At 56.3% G+C, this 25,300-nt stretch overlaps 1 protein-coding gene across 4 annotated transcripts in view; it reads right to left on the reverse strand.

Annotated features, from left to right (window-relative positions):
• SYNGAP1 (synaptic Ras GTPase activating protein 1) overlaps window positions 1-23,314 on the reverse strand; it is a gene marked incomplete at both ends in the record, with an annotated part of 29,683 nt that extends 6,369 nt beyond the window's left edge. For 2 of the 4 annotated variants that reach the window (XM_080806844.1, XM_080806843.1), the window contains 16 exons: window positions 585-758; window positions 1,160-2,234; window positions 2,630-2,671; window positions 3,310-3,488; window positions 3,691-3,892; window positions 4,031-4,267; window positions 5,777-5,921; window positions 6,151-6,295; window positions 6,445-7,071; window positions 8,539-8,637; window positions 8,856-9,009; window positions 10,810-10,931; window positions 11,360-11,451; window positions 17,632-17,737; window positions 19,850-19,971; window positions 23,248-23,314. In XM_080806844.1, coding sequence (XP_080662970.1) covers window positions 585-758; window positions 1,160-2,234; window positions 2,630-2,671; window positions 3,310-3,488; window positions 3,691-3,892; window positions 4,031-4,267; window positions 5,777-5,921; window positions 6,151-6,295; window positions 6,445-7,071; window positions 8,539-8,637; window positions 8,856-9,009; window positions 10,810-10,931; window positions 11,360-11,451; window positions 17,632-17,737; window positions 19,850-19,971; window positions 23,248-23,314 — 3,588 coding nt within the window. Of the gene's footprint in view, window positions 1-584; window positions 759-1,159; window positions 2,235-2,629; window positions 2,672-3,309; window positions 3,489-3,690; window positions 3,893-4,030; window positions 4,268-5,776; window positions 5,922-6,150; window positions 6,296-6,444; window positions 7,072-8,538; window positions 8,638-8,855; window positions 9,010-10,809; window positions 10,932-11,359; window positions 11,452-15,222; window positions 15,260-17,631; window positions 17,738-19,849; window positions 19,972-23,247 lie in introns of those variants that run through there. The other 2 variants (XM_080806845.1, XM_080806846.1) reach the window with 2 other exon arrangements.
• Between the last annotated feature and the right edge of the window lie 1,986 nt (window positions 23,315-25,300).

Consider the following 25,300-nt stretch of genomic DNA (forward strand, 5'->3'; position numbering starts at 1 on the left):
CAGTCTTTACATCAACCTAATCCTACAGCCACCCTCTTCTTCAGAGTCCTTGGACCAACAGCTTCCCCAAGGAACTTTCTGCTAAGTTATCTGTGTGGGCCCCGGAGCTCTTGCTATCTTTTGCTCTGGGCCATCACCAGCTGAGAGTCTAGTCTCTGCACACATGGGCCAATAAGTACCACTTCCCAACACCGACCCTCTGTCACCTGGGTAAGCTGAACATCATCTGTAGTACACCTATAACCCATCTGTCCCCGCCCAATTCAGCAGCTCACACCGCTGGTAGAGCAGCCCTCCCTTCCCTGGGTAGTTACAGAAGCCAGGGCTTATGTTCTCCCTGGGGAGGAACATAGAACTAAGCTTTAACATAAACCATTTCTCCACCAACAGCCTATGATGCGTATAAGCCACAAAATACAGTTGGAAGTTGGCTTTCCAACAGACTGTGTATGCCCAGCCTCCCCTAGAAGCCTGAAGGCTTCTCAGGAAAGGGGGATCAGATCTTTGTCTCTTCTTCCCCCTGTAACTACTTGACCCCCGATGCTTCCCCTGTGCGTACTGGGAAGGTCAGGGGCCCAGCGTACCCTATCCAGTCGGCTCTCATCCATCGACTTGGAGTACTCCTTCAGCTTGTACTCTTCTCGCTCGATGTGGGCACTCTCGATGTCAGCGGACAGGTGAGGCATGTTGGAGACCCAGGCCACCGTCCGTTCGGAGGCTGGCATGGTGGGGTTCAGCGTGGATGGCGCCTGAGAATGCTGGGATGGGGCGAGGTGGGGGTGAAGAGAGAGGAAAGGTGGGAGAAGGCAGGGTGCATTTAGGAGGAGAGAGTGCTGCCAAAGGAGATGACCATCCCAGTCTTGCTCCCCTGCTCTCGTGCCGATGCCCTTGTGAATGCTGTTTAATTATTTATTGTGTCTCCCCTCTGGAGAGGTGAGCTCCAAAAGGGCATGGCTTGGGTGGCGTTCACTGTCAAAGCCATGGTGCCCAGAACAAGACATGGCACACAGCAGGAGCTCTATATACAGCTAATGAATGAAAGAAAGTGAGAACAGTGTGACTCCAGACCCCAGACTATTCTGCCCCCCACTTCCCCAACCCATTTCCTCCTTCCCTTCCTGTCCCTTGCCCATCTGGCCTTCCTCTCACCCCCACATACCTGCTTCGTGATGGAGGGCTTGAGCCCCCCACCCCCTCCGCCACCGCTGCCCCCGCTGCCCCCAATGCTGCCCTCTTTGCTGAGGCTCTGTTGCCGTGGACGGGCAGGGCCGTAACTCGGCTCCGGTGACTGCAACAGATTCCCACTGGATGGCCGGGGTTTCTGGGCCGCGCTGACGGTCAACTGCTGAGACTTGCCCCTCTGCAATGGAGGCGGCTGGCCCCCACCACCCCCGCCACTGCCCCCACCGCCACTCCCACCTCCGGGCCCTGAGGGGGCAGGCCTCTGGGGACCAATGGTGATCTGGGGAGGGGACAGCATGTGCTGCAGGTTGTCCTGGAGTGAGAGCTGCCGACGGGTGAAGTCAGTGCCAGAGGGTCCAAACTCATCACTGTAGCTGTGGCTGTGAAGGATGGAAGCGGCAGGGGGCTTGGGGACCCCTGAGGAGAGGTCCTCACTCTTGCTATAGCCATGGAACGGGGCAAAGGTGTCCCCAGGGGGCTCTCCACCTCGGTGGTGGTGATGGTGGTGATGGTGGTGGTGGGAAGAAGGTGGGCCGTGACCACCACCCCCTCCGTGGCCCCCTGGGGGGCCTGGCCCATCAGCAGCCATGTGGAAGAGAGGGTTCTGGAAGGAGAGGGGGATGCGCAGTTGCTGGGCAGGGACACCGTCCGTGGTGACACCCATCTGGCTGAGGCGCATGCCAGCCGCAGTAATGGATGAGCCGCTCCCCTGGGAGAGGCGTCCTGCAGGTGCAGGCCGCAGCCCCAAGGCCGCAGTCAGGGAAGCCTGGCTCGAGTGCAGCAGGTCCCCAACAGCCGCCAGGTTGGACACACTGCTGCTGTTGAGGCGGCCACCGGGCCCATCGCCCTGCAAATCCAGCATGGAGACACTCTTGTTGACGCTCAGCATCTTCTGCTCCGGCTCTGTGATGTCCGAGCTGCTTGTGCAGTATGCCGGCGAAGAGCGGGCCAGGGGTGGACGGCTTACATAGAACAGGTCTTTACCCCCACCAGGGGGTGGTGGGGGTGGCTTTTCCTTGGTTGGGGAGGGGAGGCGAGCCATGTCCATAGAGCTGCGGGAAGGGAAAGGGGCATACGAGCAGGAGGTGAGGCCGTGGCCACTGGCAACTGAGCCTGCTGTGGGGTGGCACAGGCCTTAGGGTGAGAAGCGGGACCTGCAGGGAAGGGCGGGGAGCTGGTGGTGGCAGCTCTGCAAAGGGCCGGCAGGGAGCATGGGAGGGGATACACGGGAAAAAGGAAAGGAAGAGACCCCTCCAGGAAGGGAGTGAGGCCTAGAGGAGGGGAGATGGGGGCACCAAGAGGAGGGATGAGGGCAAGTCTGGGCAGATATGGAGGAGATGAGGGTGCATGGAGGAGAAGAGGAGAGGAGGAAGGTGAAGGCCACTGGAGTGGGACGGGGGAGCAGAGAGGAGAGGAGAGGGGTACGGGGGAGGGGAGAGCCCCTCACCTGTTGAGGCCGCGAGCCATGAAGGACTGAAGGTCGATGGAGCTGGAGAGAGATGGGAAGAGGGGCAAGCACAGACAGAGAGAAGGAGAGAGGTGGGCAGAAGGCGTGGATGCATGGAAGGAGAGGTGGGAATGGTGGAATGCGTATGGCATCATGGAGGGAGACCGGGGCGGAGGGACAAGCAGGGCGGTCAGTAGAATAAGCAGCAGCCGAGGCCGCTGCGTCGAAATGGATGCTGGGGCTCAGGAGGCCCTGCTAGGATACCCACATTACTTCCCCAGCGCTGGGTGGTGACTGAGGTCCGCTAGGTTCTGGCGGGGGCCAGGGTGGTGCTTATTTACCAACCAGGCCAGAGACAGTTCAGTGTTTGGGTGCTACACGGCTGATCCAGCATGTGTGGCTGAACCTTGGCTCTGGGGCAGGCATGCGCCGGCAGAGGGACTTCCAATAGGCTGGAGGCAGAGGAGCCCCCTCACTCTTCCTGGGGCTCGGAGATGCCTACTGCCTCTGGCCTTAAAGGGCTCTCAGCCTAACCCGTCTCCTTACCATTTTCTCTGACAGCCTGCCTCTTTTTCCTTTCTTTCATGCCTAAGAGAGATGCACAGGGGCCCAGTGAGATGTCCCCGGAGCAGAGAAGTCGGGGGCCCTAGGGCACAGGCATGGGGGTCCCCGGTGCTCACCTGTTGAGGTCCCGCATCATGTAGCCCTGCATCTCGGCCGACGGGCCCCGAAGCACCACAGGCTGAGGCCGGGGCCGCTCGCTCTGACGGCTCGGCTGCCTTTGGATGTTGGGGTTCCTCAGAGCTGTGCTGATGTCGTTGAGGAGCCGGGGCAGTGGGCCCAGCTTCAGGAGGGCTTCCTGGAAGGGTGAGGCTGTTACCTGAGCGCCCAGCTCTAAGAGAGCCCCAGAGGGTGCGGGGGGGAATGGTGTCCGAACTGGGGGAGTGGTAGAAACAGGGGTGGGGACAGGGAGGGGAGAAAAATCTGTGCGAGGGGTGGTCTCTCGGGCCACTGGAGCCTCTGGAAACACCTGGGGAAGGGGCAGATGGGCATCTGCTGACCTTACTGAGCTGGGGCAGCACCTCCCAGAGCAGGGCATGGAGTGTGGAGAGCTCTCGGCCCAAGTCGATGTAACCCTCAAAGCTACTACTGTTGGTCAGCGTGTCCAGGTTGGAGATCTCATACAGGAACTGCTGCATGGAACCCCACTCCAGCTCCAGAAACTCATTCATGAATCCCAGAAAGTCCTCCTTTGAGGTAAACCTGGCCAAGGTGTCCAGAAGGTAGAGGTCACGCACACAGAAGGCCTCACACCCACCCATCTGAGGGTCTCTGGGGACTCGGGAGACCCTTCCTGGCCACCCCCAGCCCCACCCTACCCCTGCCTGAGGCTTCCCTCACTTGGAAAAGTTGGCCAGGTTTTGGATGACCTTGGCGATGAGGGTTAGGGTTCGTGAGGTCTGCTCATCTGGGTACTCCTGCATGAGCCCAAAGAGACTGGGCGACATAATGGCTGGACAGAGGAAGCGCAAGAAGAGCGAGGCGCTGATCAGCCTGTCAGCGATGTCCTCCCGGCCCCGCTCTGCGCAGCGCAGTCGCCAAGATGCAAACACCTCCTTCAGCTCCCTCGGGAACACGCTGAGGGGAAGGGGTGGGGAGACAGAGAGAGAGAGAGAGAAAGAGAGAGACCGGGACTGAGCCCCAGAGACCCTCAGCTTCCAGGAAACATGCTGAGGGGGGTGGTAGGAGGTGAGGGTGTGGAAACAGAGTCAGGGAGAGACAGGGAGGGAGGGACTGCAGCAGGAAGACGGAAGGCTGTTGGAAGAAGAGGCCTATGGGAGAGGGAACAGACAGATCGGGGAGAGAGAAATGGAGGGGGAGAGAAGGTGAGGGGAGAGAGACATGCGGGAGAGAGACGGAGGGTGTATGAGAGAGACAAGGAGAGGAGTAGAAGAAAAACAGACACCAGGGAGAGACAGAGATGGGAGAGAGATGGGGGGTCACTTGAGGTACAGGGAGCTCGGACCCCCCCAACTCTTCTGGATTCCAGGGAAATGGGGATGGAGGTGCCCCTGCGTGATCCCCACTCCCTGCGATGGCTCAGCGCTCACTCCCCCACCTCCCCGTTCCACTTCAGCATCCCATTGACACCTTAAACTCTGACTCGTGTAGTGTAAAACAGAGCTCACCATCGCCCCCACACCTCCAAGCTCCTCCTCCTGACTTCCCTGGGTTCTGTCAATGAGGCCGCAGGTCTCAAACACCAGCCTCATGGCCTCTCAAGTCATCCGTGACTCCCCACAGACAAGTTCCCTTCTTCCCAGTCAGTTGACAACTCCAGCTGATCCCTTCCTCAGAGGGGCCTTCACAGCAGGCCCTTTCTCCCCTCCCTGCCACCATCCTGACCCACACCTCACCCAGAAACAATCACCTCCAGCTAGCCTGCACCGTGCTCTCCCTACTCGTCACGCCCTGCACTCTACACCACTTAAGGATTAATCTTCTCGATCGTGATACTTCTTGGCACTAGCACCACTAATGGCATCCCATGACCCACCGGTGAACTCAGTCTCCTTAGCCTGACAGCTGAGGACTTCCAGATTCTAACTCCAACCCCCCTGTCCGGACCTCTCCTCCTTTCACTCTCCACTAGGAGCTGCGGGCTCCACGAAACCTCAGCTAACTACCGGCCCCCAAAATCTCCCGGGGCCCTCACCTTCACTCATGTGCCTGTCCCACAGCCTTCTCCTGCCATGTCTCATTTGCCCACCATATCCATGTATCAGAACCCAACCCAGTCTTCAAAGCCCAGCCCCAGGGACACCTCCTCCATGAAGCCTTCCCTGCTTGTCCCCATCAAAGCTCTGCCTTCTCTGACCTTACGTTTCCTGGGGGAAGCCTCACTTGACACTTCACACCTACTACAACTGTTATGTGGCCTTCCGTGCATCAACTCCGTTCCTACGCATTCCGGGTGACGCCCTCTCAGGGCAGGGCCAGGCCTCAATCCTGTCTGTCTGCCTCACAGCCCCCAACACACTGCTCTGCCCATACCCAGTACTCAGTCCTCTTTGCGGATGGACAGATGGATGAACAGATGAACACACGACCCCGGCCCCGGCCCCCACCCAGCGTTCCCAGTCTCACCAGTGGGAGTTGACCACCTTGCACAGGGCCAACTCACAGCACATCCGCAGGTTGGCCTGGTGCTCAGCCAGGCTAGACGCCGTGCATTTGATGGGGTCCACCTCGCAGTTCTCCTCGGACTCATACAGAGCACGGATGAACTCCCCTGGGGTGGGGGCACAACACCGGGTGGTCACACTTGCCAAGGGCAGGGATGGGGGCTGCCTGGGTTGGGGAATCGCGGAATCCCACGGCTGGAGGCCAGAGGCCAGGGACTCGAGGCTAGGAAGCATCAAGCTGAGGAAGGGAGACCTGGGGTCTGGAGTAGCCAGGTTTAGGGTTGGGATGCACATCTGGTAGGTTTGGGAGGAGGGAGACCGGAGGGTGGGCCATACCAATGGCATCCTTGAGGTATTTCTGACCAATCAGTCTCATGTACTCTTCTATGGCTTTAGTGGCGAGCGTGTTCTCGCGGAATATGAGGTGCTCCCGTTCCATGAACCGGTCCACCTCAGACATGGCCATGTCTGAAAGGAAGTCCTGAGGCCCGGGAAAATCCAAGGGTCGGCCTCTGTCCAACCCAAGCTCATTCCGAAGACAAAGTGCCCTATCCTTACTATCCACCCCACTCCCACCCCCCAGCAAGTGCCCACTGCTGGGTCACCTGTTCCTGAGGGCACAGCGCTCACCTTGGCCTTGCCTGTACTCTGCAGAATGTGAACCAGTGCACTGGCCACCTCTTCCTTGCCCTTGACATTCAGGGCGGGCTCCAGCACCGCACACAGCATCCGGTAATGGTTGGTGACGTACTCTGCAAACTCCTTATACAGCTCCATGGGCAGGATACTCATGGTCTGGTAACGCGCCTTCAGCCGCACAGCCGGGCAGCCTCCTTTGCCCTTGCCCCCGGAGCCACTCCCCGAGCCCCCACCACCTCCTGAGCCACCCATGCCCCCGGAGCCCCCGCTGCCCGTCGGCAGGGTGACGGGGTACCACTGCTCTGTGAAGTGGCGCCCAGCGAGGGTGGCCACGGGCACAGTCACCAGGCCGACATAGCCCGCTTTGTCCTTCTTGCGCTTTTTGTCTGAGTCACGGTACAGATGGAGCCGCAGGGCGCGGACAGCCGGCAGGTTGTTGAACTCGAAGTGCTCACCCCAGAAGACGGTGTCCCCCGAGGCCGAGCGGGGCTTGGAGGTGGTGCGCGCATATAGCATGTCATCCAGGCACAGCTCGCAGTAGTACCGCTTTTTGGGGGGCAGCTCCCGAGCCTCTATGATCCACAGCTTCAACACATTGTCCACCCGGCGGCTGTTGTCCTGGGGGGGTAGGGTGGGCCCGGCGGATAACAGGGAGGGGAGAGAGAGACAGAGACACCAAAAGGGGAGAGGTAGTGAAAAAACGCGACAGGATCTCTAAGACGGCAGTCAGAAGGCTGAGATGTGCGTACTGGGTTGAATAGTGTACCCCCCTCAAAATTCATGTCCACTCGGAACCTATGAACGTGGCCTTCACTACGGAAAGGGTCCTTGCTGATCTACTCATATCAAGACATATCCACTCTGGATTAGTGTAGGCCCTAAATCCAATGGCTCATTTCTGTATGCAGGGGGGCACTTAGAGACCTAAATTGAAGGCACACGGAGGCAGAAATTGGACAGATGCAGCTACAAGTCAAAGAGCTATCAAGAGCCTAGGAAGAAAAAATGAGAAAAACAAAAAGAGGCAGGGAAGGGTTCTTCCTAGAGCTTCAGAGGGACTAGGGTTTTGCCAGCACCTTCTTTTTGGACTTTTGGTCTTCTAAACTGTGGAAGGATAAAGTTCTTTCGTTTTAAGTGACCTAATTTGCAGTTATTTGTTACTGCAGCCCTGGACAACTAGTACAGCAAGGGGCTCCTACATCAGACAACAGAATCAGCCTTGGGAAAAGTTCAAAATCTCAAAGAATAAACCAAAAATAATAAGGTGTAATTTGAAGGGGTGAACTGGGGAGTTCCCCCAAAACAATCAGAGATTGATTACAAAAACAAACAAAAAAGTGAGTTGCATAAATACGGGATGGGCAAGGCTACATGCGGAGTCGTTGTGAAAGGGCCCAGGGATGCATAGGACCACAAGGTCTTGGTCAAGCTCAGGGAGGCTGCCACGCGAACAGAACTTGGTGTTCAGACTCTGCATGGGTCAGACTGCACCCAGCCTCTTGGGTCTAGTTATGGACAATGAAAAACAAGGGATTTCCCCAGAGGAGGGCTGCCAGGACTGTGAGCTCACTGGAGCCTGGGATCCAAGAAGAGCTGATGAAACTGGGAGCATTACTCCTGGGAGATAGAAGCTTTGGGAACAACCCAGACTTGTAGAATCTCAGAGCCAGAAGGACTTTAGAGGTCATCTAACTGTCATATAAACCCCATTCCCACCAGCTTTATAGAGAGGAAACTAAGGTCTAGAGGCTTGGCTAACTGCCAACTCTATGAGTCTCCCAGAGACGTGGCAAGCAGGGGCTAGGTGTCCAGCTGTCAGGGTACTGGCGGGCACTGCTTGCCTCCAGGAAAGATGGATCAACGCTGTAAGTCTATGACTTCTACGGTAATAGACCCTGAGGCAAAAAGAATGCCAAAAGAAATGGGGACTCAGAGAAACGTGGGGATCACCTCCTGCTCATCCAGGTCCCCTCTTCCCCAAGCCCCCCTTCCCTTTAGCTCACCTTGCCCTCTAGGCCCCCAGCTTCCCCTGTGGTTTGACCTTTGCCTTGCCCATGCTGTCTGTGTCTCCTTTACTCCCAATACCTTGTTGGGTTTCACTGCCCGTTGTAGATTCTCGATCCATTTGTCCCTTTCGGCCGCGGAACGACACGCAAAACATTTTGTTCCTGAAGACGTTGTGACCTAAAGAGGGGTGGGGGGTTGAGATGGGGCTCCAGAGGGGAGGTGACTCCTAAGCACCCAAGATCCCATCACCATGTCTTCCTCCCTTACCTACCCTCCTCTCTCCCAGCCCCAGAAGTTTCTGTTTCCTTACCATCCCCACCTGTGCCACTTTCTCCAGGCCTCTGTGCCCTCACCCTCCATCACTCCTGCCCTCTCCAGCCCCCTAGACCCAGTACCTCAAAACAGAACTCCTGGCCCAGGATGGAGCTATGCACTGGCTTGATAATGGAATCTTCATCCAGGTTGAGCTCCAAGGCCTCGGCTGCACTGCTAGGGCTCAGCAAGGACTCATGCGAGTGTGACTCCTTGAAGCTCTGCATCAGCCGGGCCCTGGCAGGGAAGGGTCAGACCACAGGATCAGGGCCTCACTCTTCTGACACACCCAGGGGCCAGCTCTAGGATAGAGACCTATCCGAGGTAAAAGAGCCTCCTGAACCCCCTTCCCATATGGACAGGGACAGAAAGAAAGCTGGCCTATCCTTGGGGAAGGACATGAGCGAAGTGAGAGAAGCCAGGACCCTTTAAGAATCCCCTACCTCCCCAATTCACACCTAAGGGGTTGTGAGGACTGGGGACACCTGGAAATATCTCAACCCAGAAATAGACCATGGTAGGGAAAAAAAGAGAGAGAGAGAGAGAGAGAACAGGTGGGCCTGGGGCACTTCCAGGTGGGACTTCTAGCTGAAACCAGAGCCTCAATATAAGGGAGAAAAAGTGGAAGTAAAGAACCAGAAGTACAAAGATGATGTTTGTTTGGGCCTGGCACACAGCTAGTACCTAAGAAACATTTAATGATTCAAAGAATGAATGAATGCAAGAAAAGGACAAGTTTTTAGCAGAATCAGGAAAAAGAGGGAAGGTAAATCACAAGAAATAGGAGAAAGCTGTGGGCAGAGAAATGCGAAGGAAAAGATGGAAAATGGGGCCTGGGAAAGAGGGGGAGGTAGGGCAGGAGGGAGCAGGTGGAGGCAAAGCCACGTGCAGAAAGACAGAGGATGGGAGAAGATGGGGAGGAGCAGCCGGAAAGAGGGGCGTGGGAACAGAGATGGGGGGACAAGCAGGGACTGCACCAGAGAGCAGAAGGTAAAGGGGGCTGAGGGAATGAATGCTGGGCCACACAATACAGAGGGATAAGATAGCGGCTGGGAGATGGCTAGGGGAGGAAGAGTGGAGAGCAGGAGGAAAGCGGGAGGGGGAGCTCGGGTGTGGGAGCCTCCATGAAGCTATTTATAGCAGCCCCGTCATCTTGGGCTCCTTTGCCGTCAGCGCGACGCTCCCCCGGCCCCCCGCCCCCGCGGCCAGGAATACCATGCCCTCACCCCCCCCAGGCCCAAATCCAGCTCTGGTGACATGGGATGGGGGCAGGGGACGGTGTGACTCACCTATCCCAACCTCCCTACCTGCCCAATCCTGGGGGCGGCCAGACATGGGGGAAAAGGAAGGACAGGGTTCTCCCTAGGGAGTGACTGGGTGAGGGGAAACCCAAAGAGGGACCCCAAGAAGCAGACAACAGAAGTAAATATCAGATCTCCTGCAACCCCTCCTCAGAGACAGTACCGTCTGAAATTCTCTGAGGGCTTCTTCCTCGCACTTCAATCCATGATTAACCCTAAAGCTTCCCCTCCCTGTTTTGCCCACCTGTGTAGCTGTGCCAGCCTCCCCTTCCCTCATGCTCCCCTTCCCTCATCCATTGGTAACTGCCAGCCCCAGCCCCACTCCAAGCGGCTGCCATGCCCTCACACCCTTCTCCCTCGGTCACATTGCTCCCTCTCCTACCAACCCACTGCCCCCTTCCCTGGATTCCTTCATTGTTCTTTCCAGGTTCCACTACTCCTTCTCTGTCCTATACATCTCCTTCAATCCTGGGCTGGAGCCCATCCTTCTGTTGGCCACAAGAGTCCCTCCTTGGCTTCACCTTCATTCCCCTTCCTGCCTCTCTGCTTGTCCTCTCCCTACCCCCTGCCCCTCTCTTGCTGCTGCCTCTTCTCCATTCTGTCCCCTGGCCCAAAGCCTCCCTCAGCCAATCCAGGGCCTTCACTCTCTGCACCCAGACAAGCCCCTTCCCTCCAATCTCACCCAAGGACCCCCTGTCTTGCATCCAACTCACCCCACTCACCCCAGCCCCTGTACCTGTCATGGTCAGCACTTCGGAAGCGAGGCAGGATCTGGCGAAAGCTGCTGGTCCGGTCAAGTTTGGGTTGTGACTTTGTGCGTTTGATGGAGCTTTTTAACCTCCGGCTCAGGAAGCCTTGCTGGGGTGGGTTGTAAATGGGGATATGGGTGGGTTGGGGCAGGGTCAGTTCTACCTACTCACCCCTCACCTGGGAAGGAGTCCCTGGATGAAAGTGGGATGGGAGAAAAGGGAAGCCTCTAGAGGTGAGGAAACGGAGATAGGAGCCCTGCTACCAATTTGTCTTCCTTTGCTCCCAACGGGTGAAAGCACTCACACACATGCACGCATACACACACACACACACACACACACCAGCTTGGAGAAGGTGGGAGGGCTGGTCTGAGAAACAGGGGGACAGAGCCAAGGAGGGGGAAACCAAAGAGGTAGGGAGAGGCAAGTGCGTGCTCTCTCTCCCTCCTGCCCCCTTTCTCAGAATGCTGGAACTCCAGCTGGGACTGGAGGGGAGGGGGCCCAGCTGAGCCACATCTGGCAGGCGCCTTCACTCACCGAGGGCCGGAAGGGCGCAGCGGGGGCGGCCTCCATGCTGTACTGCTTCCCCCCTGGGACGCTCTTCCTCCTCGAGCGACCCAAGTGGTATTCTGGAGAGGGGAAAAGAGCCAGAAGGGAGGTTGGGAGGGGTCGTTGTTAGCCCAGGTGTCCACTTCTGACCCCAGCCCATTCGCCCACCTCCCTCTGCCCCTCAGCTCCAGCCTCACCTACCCCCCGGAAAGCAGCAGGAAGAGCAGCGGCGGCTGAGAGGCTGGCGGCGGGAAGGAGGGGGTAAAGAACCCGAGCCGGAGCCCCCCGAGGGGGACGGGGTGGGAGGCCTTAGGCCCATGACTGGGACTGGCAGTCAGCAGAAGGGCATGGCTGAGAGGGTCAGTAAAACCCCAGTGGTCGAAGGACACCAAAGATCCACGGAAGCTAGGTCCTTGGTGCCCACCCCCCCAGGAAGGGGCTAGCTGGGGGGGAAGTTGGGTTAAAGGTCATTGCCCATAGGCAGGCTTTCCTCTCCCCTCAGCTGGGCACATCTTTCACCTGCTCCCCTCTCCTGGAACCCTTGTCCATCTGAAGAGCCAGGGCTGCCTCCCATGACCCCCTCCCTGGTCTGGAGGGGGAAGTCTTAGAAGAGACCTGTGAGGAGTGGCAGGGGAAGAAGCCTGGGGACAGAAAATCCAAGGAAGGGGCAGATGGGGGGGGGGAGGGGAGAAGGGGCCGGTTCCACGTGCACTGCAGTGGCTGGGACTCAGAAGGGAAGGAGGGGGTAGAGGAAAGAGAAGAATGCAGGAGAGTGGGGGAGTGGGCAGGGAGCGGGGAGGATGAGCAGTGGAGGTTCAGGGGACTCCCAAGTGAGGGTAGGGAGAGGAGGAGGAGGGGAGGAGAATGCGGATGAAGGCCGGACTGCCAAGAGTCTAGAGGGGTGGCAGCTCGAGGAGGGAAGCTGAGGCTCTGCTGCCAGGGAATTGAGAGGGGCAAAGGGGCTAGAGGAGAATGAAAGTGGGGGGATGCCAAGCTCCGGCTCCAGCTCCAGAATGGCTGCCCAGGCCTGGGCTCCCCCCTCAGCCCCACAGTCACCACTGCAGCCAATGGGGGGGCAGGTGCTGCATCAGGGGCGGGGCTACCATCTCCACGGCAACAAGAAGCTACAGACTGGGAGGGGGGGACCGGAAGAGCTGCCTGTTAACTCTCTAGGTTCCGGAACAAGGGAGGACCACAGCCAGCTACATTTTCACTGTCTGCTTCCAGAATTGCAAATCACCAGCAACTTGCCCTAGAATCAGTATCCAGCTTCCCTTTGCTTCTAAAATCCAGGTGTTAGAAGGTCTGTCTACAAAAATGTGGGCTCCATGACACAGGAACCCTTGCCAGACCCTTGGGAACAGTGTGTAGAGCACAGAAACACACACTGAACTGTGGGGATACGTGTATATCACCACAGTACAAAAAATAGGGATCTAGGTGCTTATGAGACATACAGACAACTGTGAGCACAGGCGTGCCACAGATCCACATTCTGAGACCTTGAGGCCCACATACCCCACGGGATACATTCTTAGACATATGTGAACACTGCAACAGGAGAGTACACATTTTGACCCAGACACCCACATGAGAGCTGCTGGTGTGGACGTGTGTCCCCAGTCCCTTGGGCAATCATGTGGGCAGCACGTTACAGGAATGGACAGTTAACCCTAACACACACACACACACACACACACACAGGAAGTTGGTTTAACCTCTAAGATACATGCCTGAGTATACTGTGGACCCAATCACAGCAAGGTATCCTGGTACCCCAAAAGCACAAACATCATTCATTCACATGAGAAGTATGACAACATCCACTTCATCTCAGGACAACCCCTTCTTTTCCCCCAGCCCTTGACTGACTCCGACGCAGGCATCCATGATTGCTCTCCAAGGAGGAGAAAATGAGGAGCAAATGAATCAATTACCCGTCTAGGACACATTCAACAATGCATCTAAGGCGTCAGGATATCTTTTTCTTAGTCTCTGCATTTCTTCGATATGGCTGCCACACTCCCGTTCCAAAGAAACCAAACTCAGCCACTACTTCCATATGCAAGCTCCTCTAATAAAGGCACAAAGACTAACTTTAAATCGACTAGAATTTTGCTTTGGAACTACAGAATTAACAGAAAGAGAACAAATTTGCGAACTGGCTTCCTTGGCTCTTGGAAGTAATATAACCTTACACGTTATCAGAAACTAAGATCCATGAACTCACTTGTAAGTCACAGGTACGTGGAGGCCACAAACACAAATGCTTACAAAGACTTTCACTGCCACAAAAAAGAAAAACATGTAGAAAAAAAGAGAGTGACAGAAACACAGGACATTATGTTATGAATGCTGCATACAGTGGCATGTACAGAAAACATGGCACATACGCGTGTACACACACAGCAAACCTGGTCAGTGCACCCTGCAGTCCTGGGTCTCCATGTCCCATCCCTACACGATGTATACACGCATGCACACACATAACAGCCACCTACACATACCCGTAACACAGGCATTGTGCACACACCCACACATGTACACACCCTGTGTACACACACAATCGCACTCTCACACACACACAGCAAGGGCTTGGACTCCCGCCTCTTCAACCTCTCTAATCTTGCCATCACCCACAGAATCTCCCCCTGCCCTCCAATTCGCCAAATCCCTAACCTTCCCTTCAGCCTTTCTTCCCTGTCATACCCAGCTGGCAGCTCTCGAGGGGAGCCAAGGAGGGAGGCTGCCAGAGCAGGATGAGGAACAGAGTTGGACAGAGCAGAGAAATGGGGGGCAAAACTCTGTGCTGGGGACAGAAAGCTCTACTGACAGTCCCTGCGGTGATAGGCCCCACCATGAGCCAGGCTCCATGCCTGAGGGGCCATCCCTCATCCAACTAAGCCTGATCCTACAGCCTACATGAACCAGTGGCCTCTCTCATCTTGCCCCTTACTTCTCTCAAACAGCTTTACTCACAGGCCTCTCTGCTCTCCCCACTCCTCCTCCCCAGCTTCCAGACCCTTTCTCCCTCCATCCCCATCCAGTTCCCCATCTTAAGCTCTCTTATCCTCTTTTTTCCTCAATCTGGCTCAAACATCTCCCACATTCCCATTCTCCAGCTATCCCTTTTCTCCTAGCGAAACCTCCCTCATTCCTCTTCACCTCCTTTCTCCCCACTTTTCCACTTTCTCTCCACTCCTTTCCTTTTCACCTTTTCTGTCCCCACTCCCAGACAGAGCAGGGCTCACACCTGCCCACCCCAAAGGTGTTTCACATATAGTAGGGTTCCAAGAAGCCCACTTACACACACGCACTCCCTTCCCCCACTTGCACACCACCCACATCCAGACACGCCCTGGACACCCGTGCTGGGATTGACACAGATACCCAGGCCAATGATGGAACACATGCAAAGACACACACCTGCCACCAGGGCAGAGAAAATCTTGCTCATGCTTCCACACATCCCTAGACACAGGAGACTGCCTGGAGGTGAGCTCCAGCCAGGGACATGCAAGCTCAGGGTCAGAGGTGACATGTACCAGTATGGCCAGTGGCTGGCCCAGCAGCCTCCTAGGCAGGAACCGGACAGAGGCACGATGAGAGAGGACAGGCTTGCACACGGCTGGGTGCACATGTGTGCATGAGGAACTGGGCCCCGGGTACACATGGCATCGACACACGGGGGACAGGAGCATGGACACGAACACATACACGGGCACACGGGCTGCTGTCTCCACCAAGGGGCTCCGAGACCACCCCACACCGGCCTCCCCCGCGTGCTCGCGACCCTGGCCCCCCGGAGGCCGGTCCCCGACCCCCCACCTCCACTGCCCCCCTCCAGTTACCATAACTCCCCCCACTCGGAAGATGCAGCGAGAACATGCGGAGGGAGCAGCTGCCGCCGCCGCCGCCGCCGCCGCCGCGGCTTCCCCACCCCCTTCCCCGCGCCCACGCACACGCGCGCCCCCGCCCCCACGCGCGCTCTTCGTCCGCCGGGCCCCGCCCTTACCTCGCACCGCCCCCTGGGGGGGGTCGGGGGTGTCCCCGGTGGGGGAGGGGCCCCGCCCCTGCGCGGGGGAGGGGCGGGGTGCGGCGGGAGAGGGGGCGGCGCGGCCCGGCTCGCGCCGCCCGGCGCGTTGGGGGCGGCGGCGGGGCCCGGGACGGCCGGCCGCGCGGTGACGGCCGCGGGAACGGCTCCCTCCGCCGCCGCTCCCGCCGCTGCCGCCGTTGCCCGGGCCCCGCCGCCGTTGCTAGGCGACCGCTGCTGCCGTGGCCGCCTCTGTCACGAGCCCCGTCGCCCGGAGACAGCGCGAGAGAGACGGGGGAGGGGGGCGAGGGGACCCCCAAAACCAACCGGGCCTCCCACCATCCCCTCCCGAGCAGGACCCCCACCAAAACCGCGGAGGAAGCGAGGGGCGGCGGCTCCACCCAGCAGAGGAGGAGCCCTGGATTCCAATGCCCCTCAAAGGTCCGGCGACCTCTCCTGGGCTCCAGCGTCCACAGCTTCAGCACATACCTTCGCGGACCCAGGCCCCCAAGCCCCTAAAGATCCCTGTGTCCCTGCATATCCTCTATGCCCTTTACAGATTCCATGTCCCCCTGAAAACCCCAGACGTTCACCAGCTATCATCAACTCTTCACTAGACCCTCCCCCCAACTAGATATAGGACCCTCTTCCAACCCCTACTGAACCCTCAACACGACGACCTCCACATATCATCCCCAAATCCAAACAAACACGGATGCCCCCACCCAAAACACACCGGAGACTCACACCAGAGACCCCAGACCCCAAGGACTCAGGATAAGGAGAAACATGGGGATTATGTGGGCAGAGGTATCAACCAACCAACATATGATAAACATGCTCCGTGAGCATGTGACCATTCTGGCCTGGACACACAGGTATGCACATGTGCACACACACAAATCTTTCCCAGACATGAACATGACACACACACACGCACACACACAGATGTGACAGACATCACACACATTCTCTGTACACACCATCACCACCACCTGGCTTTGCCTCATAGAAATGTGCTCTCCACACCCCCCACCCCATGGTCAGAGGTTTCCATGACAACGACACACATCCCTGCCCACCCACCTACCAACCCAGGGTCCCAGAGCTGGCCCCCAAGGGCACTGAGACCTGTGCCTATCAGAAGAGGGTTATATATAGGGAGCTAAGGGATGGAGACAGGACACTGGATCTCTTTGAGGAAGAGAAACTGGGAGCCTGGATCCCTGAGGGAAGGGGCTGCTGGTGGAAGAAAGAGTCACCAGGGGCTGGGGGGAATGAAGGAACTGGATCCCTAGTCCTGGAAGGGAAATGCAGTGGTAGGGGGCAGTGATAAGGGGGTTTCTGGGGGCTGAGGGCGTCTCTCTGCACCTTGGCTGCAGATCTCTGTTCTCTGCCTTCATCTCCCCTCACTGTTCCCATGGAAACCTTTTAAGCGAACTTCTCAGGAAGACAAAAATCTTTTTTTAAATGACTAAAGAGGGGGGTGGAGGGGGGGCAGAAAGAGGGAGGGAGGGGAAGAGACAGATGGAGAGAGGGAGAGAGTTGGAGAGACAGACTGAGCAGATAGCTCTACAGACAGACAGAAAGGAGATGATGGGGGTCTGATGAAGTTCCACCGGGAGCAGAGGGGAGCGACAGAGGAATCAAGAGGGATGGGGAAAATAAGAGAAATCGGGAGAGGAAAGAGAAAGGGGGTGACATTTCTGCAGAAAATAGAAGCAGTTGAAGAGAAGAGAAAAGGGGGCAAGAAAAGAGGGAGGGCCCACAGGCCAGAAGGTCTGGAAGAGGAATCAGGAGCGTGGGGGTGGGGCAGAGGTCTGGGGGGAGGGCAGGAACTAGGTCATTCTCTCCACGATCCCGGACCAAGGGCTGGGAGGGGCAGGGGCAGGATCGCTCGGACAGGAAGCTAAAGATCTAAGGAGACTATTTTTACAAGCACCAGGAAAACAGGCAAACTTCGCTGCTGGAGAGCAAAAAGGGAGCGAAACACAGCAAAGACCACTGGGGCCTCTCACCCACAGCCCCAGTCCCGCTCCAGATCCCAGAGGAGGGCGCCTTCTCCTTCCAGGCTCCCACTCGCAGGATGAGAGACCGTGTCTCCTCCTCCTCCCACCCCCTGACAGCTCCCTCATTTCCCCGACTCCCCCCTCCCCTGCAGTCCCGTCCACCTTCAGCCCTCTCCCCGCCACTGTCCAGGGCACGAGAGCCTGCTCGGCCGCCGTACCATGCTCGCCGTGGGGCCGCCCCTCCACTGGCACGGAGACCGTGCGTCTCAGCAGTTTGTTGCGACTGGACTCGCTCCTCCGGTCCCGGATCAGAAGGGGGTGTATCTAGGGGATGCGGGGGTGTGTCAGACCTCACCGGCCCAGGCCGTCCCTCCTCCTTCCCTCCCCCACCACGGAAGGATGAACCTCCCTCTCCACCTGGCCTGCCCACCTTCGGCCCCTGCTCCTGCACGCTCTTTAAGCGTCTCGGGATGAGTCGGTTTCTCTTTCCCCTCTCTCTCCAAGTCTCTCTCCCTCCTTTCCCTTCCGTCCCATCCTCCTCTTTCCTCCCTTCATTTCTTTTGAAACACCCTCCGGGAAATTCTCCCAAACCCGACTCAGCTCTTCCCGCAACCCCGCAGGAGTCTGCTACTCTGGTAATCCCCTTTCCCCTTGACCTTCAGTTCCTCCATTCTCCCCGCTTTCCTCCCAACCTCCCACCTCCCTCACCACCTTCCCTCCCTCCGTGCCTGTCACGGGGGTAGCAGAAGCTGCATTTATAATCAGGATCTACAGCTTGTCTCCCTCCCACGGCCCGGCTTTCGGCCAGACTGGGACCCAACCTCCCCGCCCCGCTCAAAGGGCCTGGTCACCTCCCCCCACCCTTCATCTCCTTCCCTTGGCCCCTGCTCAACCTCTTTCACTTGCCTCCTTCTCTTGAGCCATTCCCTCTTCCTGAGCCTCATCCCCAGCTCCAATCCTCCAATCTTCTCCACCCCTACAAGAACCACCCCACCTTGCTAGTCCCTAGCTCCAGGTCCACAATCCACCTACTTGCAGCCCTCTGTGGCCCTACACACTGCTCACCTATCCATCCCCTCCCACACCCTTCCCACTCCAGACTCTGGCCACTCAGTTGCCCCTCAGCTTGCTGGCCACCTCCCCTGGACTTTTGCCCAGCTCTGTCATTCCTTTGTTATCCCACCCTCTCAATCCCCACAACAGTCCCCACTCTTATTGGTTCTAGTTCCCCTAACTGGTCCTACAGACCCCAACCTAGTCAAGACTGGTGGCCACTAGTAAATCACTCAAATGGCCAATGCCTAAAACTTGGACTCCCAAACCACCTTTTCCTTTAAAGTCATCATGTCCTCCCCTAGACACCTAGACTTCACTCTGTGACCTGGAAGCTCTAGCCAGCTTCCCCACACTCTCCCTTGATCCTCAGGTCCCTCCAGACCCTGGTTAACCCCAACCAATTCTAGCCCTGCCTCACCACACCCTCCCCAACAGTGTCAGGAACACCTCTCACCACCTCACTGGTCTCCAAGGCTACCTATCACTCTCTAAAGCTGGCCCCCCACTCACTGAAGCACACCTCTGGGCCTCTACCTTTCATATCTGTACCCACTGTTTCTTCTGATGGGTCCTCCACTGCTGACCCAGTGCCCAGTTAGAAACTATACTCTCTTGGCTCTAATGGCCCTGCTTGGTCCCCACCTCCCACACTCTGGCTAGTCCCTGCCCCTCTCCCACTCCTACTGCTTTAGAAAATGTCCCCTACTCTCAGTTCCCCTCATTCCCCAGACATCTCCTTCCTTGTATTTTTTCCTGGTTGATGTCCTTGGTGAAAGCTCTCCTGGTCTCTCCAAACCCTGACCTTGGGCACCTTCCCAGTCTTCATCACCATCCACACCAAGATCCACTGACTTCTGTCATCTCTCCTAGGACCTTCTGGCCCTTTCCTGGTCCCGGTTTCCCTCAGTTCCCACTCACGATAGGGGCAGGCCTGGGAGTGATGAGTGATGGGTCTTGCTGGCATGGGGGAAGAACAGGAGAGGGTTCCCGAGGACCACTTGGGAGGTGATCCCTCCAAAGCAATGCCCATTTCCTGCCACCCCTTCTCCAAGCCCTTCAGTTTCCCTTTCCCATCCTAACCTATCCCACAATATGGGCAGGACCACAACAGGAGCCACCCCTGTCTTCAGAACCACATCTCCTCCCCAACACTGCATGGGCCCAGAAAAATCCCCTAGCCAAGGTGACAGAATGTTTACCCTTTTGCACACCCCAACCCAAACCTCAATGGCCACCCTCCTCAGACCACCTGCAAATGTTTCTCTCTTCTTTGCCTTCTCTGTGCCTCTCACTCCTTCACTAATGAGGATTCTCCTCATCTTTCTCTCCACATTCTCCCATGCTACCCAGAAGTCTCCCCAACCTTCCCACTCTGCTCACCTCGTCCTCATCCAGCATGAGAAGCTGGTTCCCCGAGATGATGCAGAACCGTGGGTTCCAACCAGGACGATCATATGGGGAATGAACGTATTGGGTTCGGTGCATAGGGGGTCCCCGTACATCTGGGGGGGACAGAGACACACAGAAATGGTAAGGGAGGTTCTACGCACTTAGGAGACAGAGGCCCAAAATGGCAAGAAGAGAGTCCACAAAGTAAGAGAATAAGACCCACCCGCCTTGGAGATCACAGATGGGGGTGAGGCACATGGTAACTTATTTAAAGGAACAGAAGACAAGCCTATATATCTGGGAGGAGAGAGGGGAGGGGAAATCACATCACATGGGGGCTCTGTAGACTGCAGGAAAAAAATATAGAGGGGCGGTTCAGGGAGGGGGATTATATCATGACAGAAAGGGTATACATTCAGAGGCAGAGAAAGGTGGCGGTGCTCTCCATATCCAAAAAATGAAAAGATGGAGGGTGCAGCAGAACTGGCAGAAGAGAAGCACACAGAATGGTGGTGGCAGGGGGCCTGGGAAGAGGGAGGGCACCCAAAAAACCACAGAAGACAAGGACTTGGAGGGAAGGTGGCTCCCCCAGCTATAAGAGAGTGAGAGGAGAAAGCTACACAGCTGTGGGAAAGAATGGGGCCAAGGGTACAGGAACATTTGGGCATGAAATTCTGAGAGCTAAACATCTGGAAAAGAGAAGATGTGGGGGAGCTTACCAGTTCACAAAGTCCGGGACAGGAGAGGGCCTCTCCTCCTGCCTCTCCTCTATTCTCAGCTCCCTCCTCCTCTAGCCCAGCCCTGCTCAACTCTGGGAAAATTCTGGTTCTTCTGGTGGCAGGGGGAGGATAGGTCTTGCCAACATCTGGTTTTGGGAGGGGCTAGAGAGTGAGGAGGCAGGAAACATGCCTTTGTTTGAATGAACAGAGATTGAATTGATCTCTTCTCCCACTCCATGCCCAGAGATCAAAGATTCAATAACGACCCCTTACTTCCCCTAGTCTCCAAAGACAGGATGGAAGCCAACTCCACCGGTGAGGAAACTCTCCAAGGTACAGTGAGGAGCTTGAGGAAGAAATGGGGAAGGAAGAATGGAAGATCCAGGCCTGGGACAGAGAGGGGGCCTCCAAAATTTCAAGCTGAGGGTGGGGACAAACAGTAGACCAAGCATTGCCCATACTCAGAGATGCCCCCAGGGGCATCTTACACAACTTAGCTGTTCTTCCCTCACCCTTATCTCTGTACACTGTCTCTCCTTTAAATCCTAATGCCACACACCATCAAAGGGACACAGGGAAGAGGCACTATGGAAGTAAGAAAGAAATCAAGTTGGTGACCTCAAAGTGAGAAAAAACAGGTTTAAGGTACTGCAGTGGGAAAGAATTTAGAGGAAGAAAAATCAAATTCTGTCACCTTTACAAGATAATTCATCATGGGTATCATGAAGGAAAAGAACTGGTCATTAAGCTCCATTCTAACTGATTATCTGAGTAGAAAAGTTTTTGAAAAATCTAGCCCCTTTCTGTCTACGAACGTGTTCTTCAAATTTACCCAACCTGCAGATCAGAGTCAGAGATGAACCCCTAGAATACAGATATTTAGAAATCCCAATACTTTGAGACTTTCACTATCTCAAAGCCATCTCAGAGAGTCTATCCGAAACCCTCTAGATACAGAGATCACCAGTCCCTAGGCTCCGAGGCTGCACACGCTGCAGGCAATGCACCCGCTGCACTCAGGCTCTGAGGACTCCCAGAGGAGAAAGCTGTTGATCCATATGATCATTCTGGGAGGGGCTGGTTCAGACTGTAGCCACAGGGAGGCAGGTTAGAGGTCAGGGGACACCTTCCTCCTGGGAGCAGGGAAGGCCGCAGGGAACTCAGCTTAGAAGCAACTCTGGAAACACCCCCCCCCCCCATACACACACACTGTCTAGACTTAAGTAAGGATGATTCCGGGAGGCAGATGCAAGAGACAGACTAACACAGCTGAGAAAAGGGAAAAATTTACTAGGATAAGAAGTCCCACAGGGCTCAGATGAGGAGGTCTTCTAGGTCCTGTTCCAACCATCAAAACCTGCATCTTTGCACCCAAATCTCCAACACCCCAGGAAGTAGAGGAGATGAGAAAAGAGGACTGGGTGGTAAAGAGCTGAGCTATTAGGGGAAAGTGGGTAGGCACAGACTTGCAGCGACAAGGCAGGGAATGGGGTAGGGATAGAGGATGGGCTGGGGGACGAATCATAGGGATGGATCAAGAGAAAAGAAGGGAGAAAGGAGAGTAAATCCCTAGGGACAAGGAAATATACCAGAAGAGCCCAAGTGGACACGGGGCAGAAGAAATGAGGTATACCTAACAGGGGTACTAAGACAAGGGGGTCATGAAGGACAGGTGAAGAGGTGGTAGAGATATACGGGAGCTACCAGACAGAAGGGAGGGAGAGAGAATGGACCAGAGAAAGGACTGATACAAGAAAAGGACAGAAGGGGGACTCATATAAGGAACGGACACCATATGGGGGGAAAGATATAGGTGATGGACACCAGAGGAGGGAGGGGGAATGGTAATAGGGATTGGAGGTGGGGGAGGGGTTAAAAAGTGGTGAAGTGAAGGGGGCAGATAGGACCCCAGGGGTTACATTTCATTTGTCAAAGGCCTTAAGGAGGGTCAGAGTCTGGGGCAGGGTCCTGACCTGCCCTCTACTTTCATCACTCAATCTTACTTCTGTTGCCCCCTCCCCCCTCAATAAACACACATAATTTTGGCCCTCCCCCTGCCCTGGTCTCTCCTCCCCCAGCCCATTCCCTCTCTCCTCTCTTCCCTCCATCTGGACCCTCCATCCCCCCCACCCCCCACTGCCTCCCTCTCTCTCCATCTGGCCCCTTCTTCTCTCCCTCCATCCTCCTCTCTTTTTCAACCCCCTACCATTCTCTGGGCCCCTTCACCATATTCTACCCCCATCTTCTTTGCTTCTCCTTTCACCCCTATGTTTTCATTTCCCCTAGCCCCTTTCCTAAGACTGTCCGTCTATTTCCTTAATATTTTCCTCATCTCTCAGCTCCCACCTCCAAATTATTTCTGCAGCTCTTCCCCCAAACCTTTCCCTCTATCATCCCACCCCTTCTGGCAATCTCTTTCCCCTTCATCATTTTCCCCTCCGCCCCCTTCTAAGCCCGTTTCCTAGCCCCTCCGGCCCCTATCTACCCCTATCCTCTGGCCTCCAATCCCTCCTTCCCCATTGCTTCTATCCCTGCCTTCCCGGTCCTCCTCTCTCTCCCTCCATTTCAGCTGCTCCCCTCCCTGGCCCCGGCTCTGCTCCCCCCCCCCGCCCCTGCCCCTCCCCCTCTTGCCCCCCCCAACTGGCCCTCCCCCTCCCCTCCCCACCGTACCTCTGAAGGGGGCATAGGACATCGCGGGGATGCTCCCCCGATGGATGGAGGCGCGAGACCTGCTCATCAGGCCTGGGGGGGAGGGGGCGGGGGGGGACGGGGGAGAAAGAGAAGAGAGAAAGAGGGGGAGAGAGAGGGGGAGAAGGAGGAGGAGGTGGAGGAGGAGGAGGAGGAGAGAGGAGGAGAGAGGAGCAGAGAGGAGCGGAGAGGAGGAGAGAGGAGGAGGAGGAGGAGAATAGGAGCCAACGGCAGCAGCGGCAGCCGGGAGAGAGAGAGAGAGAGAGAGAGAGAGAGAGGGAGAGGGGGGCGGGGGAGCGAGCGACAGAAGAGAGAGCAGGAGGAGGAGGAGAGAGAGACTCTGCACCCCCCACCCCTACACAGTGAGAACCAGGGAGAGAGACCCTCGCCTCAAAAACACACCAGAATGAGAGAGAGTGCAGTTCTGAAGATGTAGACCTCAGATGCTGAGACAGAGAGACCCCAGACCCACAGAGAAAGATACCTTGCTACCCACCCCCGGGGGGCGGGGGGTTAATCTGAGGCACAAACTCAAAATCTAGAGGAAAAGAGACCCCAATCTCAGGAAAAAAAAGATCCCAGATCCCCTATTGAGAGAAGGGTCAGAGGTCAAAATATGAGTGTCCAGTTTCAAAAGGTTCTCCACAGCTACAGAAACCTTAGATTCCAGAATCAGGTGGTGGTTTTCAGGAACAAGATCAGACACCTAGAGTCAAAGAAAAAGGTGAGATCCAGATTCAGAAAAAACCCAGACCTAGAATTGGCTCTTAGAGGACTCAGATCCAGAGAGATACCAGACCCCAGACTCATATCTCAGAGAAGAGAAACTGCAGATTCAGAAACTGATAACTCAAGAGATAAATTCCAGACCTGGGGGCTGAGCGTGGGGTGAAGGGAGAGAGGCAGGAACAGACACTCATGCAGCTCAGAGATCTAGAATGCAGAGACCCCGAACTCATGAAGAAGAGTCTGAAAGACCTCAGAGAGTGATCGAGTCCCAGAAACACAGATACTCCCCAAACAAAAAGGAAACTCAGTCCCGAGAAAGATCCACTACAAATACTGAAAGGCCCTACAGAGATCTAGCTCAGAAACAAACCCAAACCCAAAGACAGATCTCAGGGAGACCCCATCCCCAGAGACACAGGTATGAGAGAACTCTTATAAACATCCAGTTACACCCACCAGCAGACTGGAGACCCCAAACATTGAAAGGAGGGGGAATACTGGGGAGGGGGAGTGGCAAGAGCCTTTTCTCTGCTGCCTCCTCCCACCTTTCTCTCCTCTCATTGGCCCCTCTCTCCATTTTTGGGTCACTGGATGTGCTTGGGCCCCAGGGAAGTTATGTAGGACAGGTCCTGGCTCCTAGGGGGATGGGTTAAGGGAAGGAGACCCAAGATTCAGAGGTATACCACTCCTAGAGAATTAAATAGGAGAGGGGTAAGGGACAAAAGGACCATCACTACTTCCTGGAGTCCTCCATATCCCCAACCTGAAGCCCTCTCTCTCCCCCTCTCCACACCCCCCCCCCGCCCATTCACCAGTCTGTCTCAACCTTTGGGGGTTTCAGTTAAGAAGGCTGAATTGCCCTCAGCCCCATTTTCATCACCCTCTATCCCATTTGCAGGGTCTCACTCTGCCTTTTAAAATGCATCTTTCCCCACCTAGCCATCGTGTCGCCGTGCCCATCCCTGCCTAACCACTACCCCTGCCCAGGGACAGCTGGTTTCTCAGATTATCGTTCATTACCCAACCTAGGCATATGTCACTCCTAACCAAAGAGGCAGGGGGCGCTCTCTTCACCCCCTGAGGTTCAATCTTCTCAGACCCTGCCACTCCTTAAGGCCTCGGAAACAGTTTAAGAGCTGTAACTTGGCACATTCTGGGGTTTAAGGATTATTTCCCCACTCCACAACCTGACGCATCGAGTCGGCGGGGTCTCCAGCCCCCCTTTCTAGCGCCAGCTCTCTCATCACGTGGCCCGCGGGACTGGCCTGCGATTGGCCTCTTCGCCCAGCCCATTGAGGGACAGCCG

Source organism: Martes martes (assembly GCF_963455335.1).
Source record: "Martes martes genome assembly, chromosome: 6".
NCBI classification, from domain to species: Eukaryota; Metazoa; Chordata; class Mammalia; order Carnivora; family Mustelidae; genus Martes; species Martes martes.